We start from the raw sequence: 4692 nt of genomic DNA, 5'->3' as shown, positions 1-4692 counted from the left end.
GAGAGAGAATCATTATTAGTTAATAAAAGAGATGATCTTAATTTAATTTTTTCTTATTTTAGTTTTAATGTGGTGTAGTGTTTTAATTGTTTGTGTGTAAGAGTGAGATGTTCAGGGAATATCCATGCAAGAATTTCTCCGTCTCTGTGATTATTCGATAGTATGTTTGGTTGCCTTTGAATGGTTGTGTGACTAGTCAAGTTTAACTAGTGGGTGGCTGGTGAAGAAAAGCAGACAACGAACATGTTTTTTTTTTTGTTGATAAAGACAACGAGCATGTAACTCACGTTAGTTTCTCCACATTAATATCATTATATAATGTAAAAGTAATCAAAAAGAAAAAACTTTCGAAATTTAACTAAAATAATTGGGTAATGTTTTTGAAAGTCCTGGTCAAATTTTACATTACTTTTATTGCCCAAATTTAACTAAAATAATTGAGTAATTGTTGCAAATTATTTTAAAAAAGAAACAGTTTTTCATGAACAAAGTATTTTTGTGAGGAACAACAATAGCTCTGTATAGATACGTCTTCAAGACTTGCTTACGATAAGAGGGACTCAAAAGGCATGAATGAAAGACGAAAACATAATTCCAGTCCCAATAGATCAAGCCGAGGTAGTAGACCAAATCGTCTATCAACGTCCTCCAGGTCTCTTAAGTTTCTTAAATAACAAATAATTCTAGGGATGATGGCATCAGAGATTTGATAGAGAGAATACATAATTTGAATATAAGTAGAATTAAATTAGTAATGATGATGCATAGGGCAAGCAGCTGGTATAAAAAAAACAATATTTCTAACAGAAAAATAAAAACACCATGGACATGTAAAACCAAAGTTCAAATTGATTCTGGAATTGAAATAGAATAACTAGATTAATTTGATAATCAGTAAAAACTATAATAGTACAATTAAAATAACTCAAGTCGCAAATATTACTGTAACTAGTTTAAATCATAATAGGGAAATGGAACATCATATGATAAAACAAACTAGTTTAAATCCCAGCCGGTTGCTGCCACTGCCACAGATTCAGTTCCGGTAATGGGAATTTGTTGTGGAGGTGGTACAGCTTCACCCCAGTCCCCTGCAACTGAAAAAATACTCTATATCAACAAAACTTGAATATAGTACTCAAAAATTAACTCAACAGAATAAATATTGCATCAACTTTTATCCTAACAAATCTTAATTAGAGAATTAACAAGGAAGCAGACTAAATGATAGCGCGGTAAAGTAAAAATAATTTTTTTAGCAGATGCCAATAACAGCAGTTAAACAAATCGGAGATATAGGAAAAACCGAACTCAGGGCTAAAGTATGGTGCATAAAACTTCAGTTTAGTCTAGGAATTTCAAAAGAGCGAAATAATTACGTACCAGCTTCTTGGCCTGCCCAGTTGGCAGCAGGAGCTGCTGAAATAGGTTGTGGGACAGCATCAGTCCATGGTTGATCAATGGTAGCAGGCCACTGAGCATCGGATGGAACAGCATTGAAGTCAGCAATGGCGTAATCTTGAGCAGGATTTTCCTCCTCCTCTTGCTCCTTGGCTTCCTCGGGTTCTCTATAGAAGAAGAGATCAACCTGCATTAAAGAAAAACATGAGACAATGTACATAATTGAAATCTTCAAGTCAAACTTCAGAATTTGAAGGGGTACATTGCAGAATTTACGTGTACTCTTTACAATAACAAAACGATAAAAACCAAAAATAGTTTACCATCACATCCCACTTATGACCAGGGCGAATAGTACCACGCATCTGCAAAACCATCCTAGCCAAAAGCCAAAAGAGACAACCAATGCTATGCTTTCCCTTGTTGTTAGCAGGAATTCCAATGTCAACATATCTCATAGGAGAATCAGTGTCACAGAAAGCAATTGTGGGAATATTTCCAAGAGCAGCTTCCTTGATTGGCTGCACTTAAACAAACATGCATAGAAATTACACAAATTTATCATACAACATAAAAAACTCATAAACAGCAATGCACGAAAAAAACCATTCAATGATATATATGCATAAATTAACAAAACAAAGTAGGTTAAGGATAATGGGGAAACCTGATGATCAGTTCTTGGATCAGTGAGGATGAGAAGACGAGGCTCGCTGAAGGAAGTCTGAAGCTGATTGGTGAATGTTCCGGGAGTGTGCCTTCCAGCAATGGCATGAGCTCCAGTGTACTGAGCAAACTTCAGAACTGCCCTCTGTCCATAAGGCCTTGCAGATTGGACAATAATATCCTCAGCGTGCTCAATGGCAACAATGACCCTAGCAGCTAGTTGAAGTTTCTCCCAAGTCTTTCCAAGATTAATAATATAAATACCTACCTTGCATTCAAATAAACAATAAACAATCAAAACCCAATTTTTCCAACCATAGAACATTGACAATAGAACAAACACATGGTGTGCTTTCATTGAGCAAAATTAGATTTTTAACACTAAAACTATCCTAAAAAACAGAACTAAACAAAATAAATAAATAAAAAAGTATAAACTTCTTAAAACAATTTTAGGAAACCCTAATCAGAGACAGCAGAAAATGAAAGAGCAACTAATTCAGACCCAAATAGTAATTAACTAAATAATTATCCTATAAACCATCTTAATCTCGATTCGGAACAATCAAATGTCAAACAAAAAAAAAACATAAAGCTTAAAAAATAGTAGGGATTTGAATGTTACCGTCTTGACGGCGTTTGAAAATGTAACGCTCCATTTGGAAGTCACAGTTCTTAGTGCCGAGATGAACATCGGCAGCCAACATCAGCTGGATGTCAGCTTCCTTTTGAGAGAGCTGACGGGATGAGGGTGCGTCGGTAGCCATGGTGATGCTTTTTAATGCCGCCGGCGGAAGAGAGAGCACAGCAATGAAGAATTTTGATGCCGGCGGAGCACAGCACAAAACTGGAACCTAACAATGACTATATGACTTGATGACCCGGCTTAACAACGCTGGTAATGGTCCATTTACCGAAATACATACCTGCAGTAACTTCTTTTTGCGTCCCCTGATTTTTCTCGCGCACCCTATAAATTACCAAAGTATCCATTTTGCCACTTATGTAGTGAATTGAATTTGCTACTTTGTGTGTAAAATATTGAAAATTTTATATTAAAGTGTTTTTTTTTCTTTCTCAAATTTATCATTTTTTAATGTCTGCTACTTAATTTTGAAAGTCCTGGTCAAATTTTACATTACTTTTATTGCCCAAATTTAACTAAAATAATTGAGTAATTGTTGCAAATTATTTTTAAAAAAGAAACAGTTTTTCATGAACAAAGTATTTTTGTGAGGAACAACAATAGCTCTGTATAGATACGTCTTCAAGACTTGCTTACGATAAGAGGGACTCGAAAGGCATGCATGAAAGACGAAAACATAATTCCAGTCCCAATAGATCAAGCCGAGGTAGTAGACCAAATCGTCTATCAACGTCCTCCAGGTCTCTTAAGTTTCTTAAATAACAAATAAGTTTTTTAAATCAAACCATATTAAGTAGAAATTTATGAAATTCTTTTAGGAATTAATCTATAAAAGTGGCATTGTAACATTCTAGTATGATTGAATTAGATACATATGTAAACAAGATGACAATGTGTAAAGATACATAACAAAATTAGAATATCTGACTTACAAACTGAACTATTGTTTCTTATGCAATTGACAAATTGCTATTTTCCACAATATGCAATTGACAACACTATTGTTTCTTATGTGTACTCTTCAACATATTGAACCAAATTATATCTGACTTACAAACTGAACTACCAGGATTGCAAGTAGAGTTGTGTTTATTGAAATTACAAAGTCTGATCGGCATGCTAGTAGATATAGATTGTCCTGGAGTCTTGTTTGAGCCAATCATTTAACAGTTTTGCTATTCTGACAGTTTGAAGATTGTACCTTTGAATGGCTTTACTGGCCGCAAGCCCGGAAGCCATATTGCCCTTTTGAAGTTTCATGGATGGGATCTGCCAATTGAATGTGCCCGGTCGGACTCTTAGAATCTCAACCATGCTTTTGAAGAAATGAAGTGGTTGTTACGGTGTTTGTTTGGATATATTAAAGTGAGATTATGTATTGAGTATAGGTTGCATTTCTCTGATACTCATAACAATCTCAGTGTTCACTTCACTCACATAAAAATTACTCTATTTTTTTCTTGAATGAAGATTGCTGGTTGAAAATGATTGTCACATTGAAAATTGTTTTAAATTGTAATACAATGCTATTTTTCAAATTAGATTCAGGTATAAGTCATCATGTTGTACACACTACTAATCAAATTTATCTAATTTCTTGTATTCCTGCTCCTTTCAAGATACGGACAAAATCTAACAGAAGTGCAGCATTTGTTGAAATAAATTTCATTGCACTGAGAAAGCATTTAAGATTCTTGAAACCATCAATTTGGAATCTGAGTATTTCAGTGTGCCTGGCATACCTGACAAAATTCAAGTCACCAAAGCGCAGATACCAGGAACAATGAAAGAGGAAATGAAGGAGTTTGGGGAGAAGCTGAAATAAAGTCATATGGTGTAATCATAAACACTTTTGAGGAGTTGGAGAAAGTATATGTTAAGGATTACAAGAAAAAAAAAAAGAAATGATAAGGTGTGGTGTCTTGGACCAGTTTCACTTTGCAACAAAGATGGTTTGGATAAGGCACAAAGAGGTAACA

General features: G+C 34.6%; 1 protein-coding gene across 1 annotated transcript; it reads right to left on the bottom strand.

Annotated features, from left to right (window-relative positions):
- Positions 1-825: 825 nt before the first annotated feature.
- LOC123899069 (40S ribosomal protein SA-like) lies at positions 826-3036 on the bottom strand. Its single transcript, XM_045950125.1, has 5 exons — positions 2693-3036; positions 2069-2331; positions 1725-1922; positions 1384-1588; positions 826-1097 (listed from the first exon to the last, which is right to left on the bottom strand). The coding sequence occupies exons 1-5, from the start codon at positions 2832-2834 to the stop codon at positions 997-999; spliced, it is 909 nt and encodes a 302-aa protein (XP_045806081.1). The 5' UTR covers positions 2835-3036; the 3' UTR covers positions 826-996.
- Positions 3037-4692: the final 1656 nt, after the last annotated feature.

Source organism: Trifolium pratense, linkage group LG7 (genome assembly GCF_020283565.1).
Source record: "Trifolium pratense cultivar HEN17-A07 linkage group LG7, ARS_RC_1.1, whole genome shotgun sequence".
Taxonomy (NCBI): domain Eukaryota; kingdom Viridiplantae; phylum Streptophyta; class Magnoliopsida; order Fabales; family Fabaceae; genus Trifolium; species Trifolium pratense.
This window is presented reverse-complemented; position numbering and strand designations above follow the sequence as displayed.

Excerpts from the sequence above, each read along its gene's own strand:
- LOC123899069 (XM_045950125.1), bottom strand. The coding sequence starts at position 2,834 with ATGGCTACCGACGCACCCTCATCCCGTCAGCTCTCTCAAAAGGAAGCT. Across the intron at positions 2,332-2,692 it reads TTTCAAACGCCGTCAAGACG|GTATTTATATTATTAATCTT; the intron begins GTAACATTCAAA and ends AATGCAAGGTAG. Across the intron at positions 1,589-1,724 it reads GTCATAAGTGGGATGTGATG|GTTGATCTCTTCTTCTATAG; the intron begins GTAAACTATTTT and ends TCTTTAATGCAG.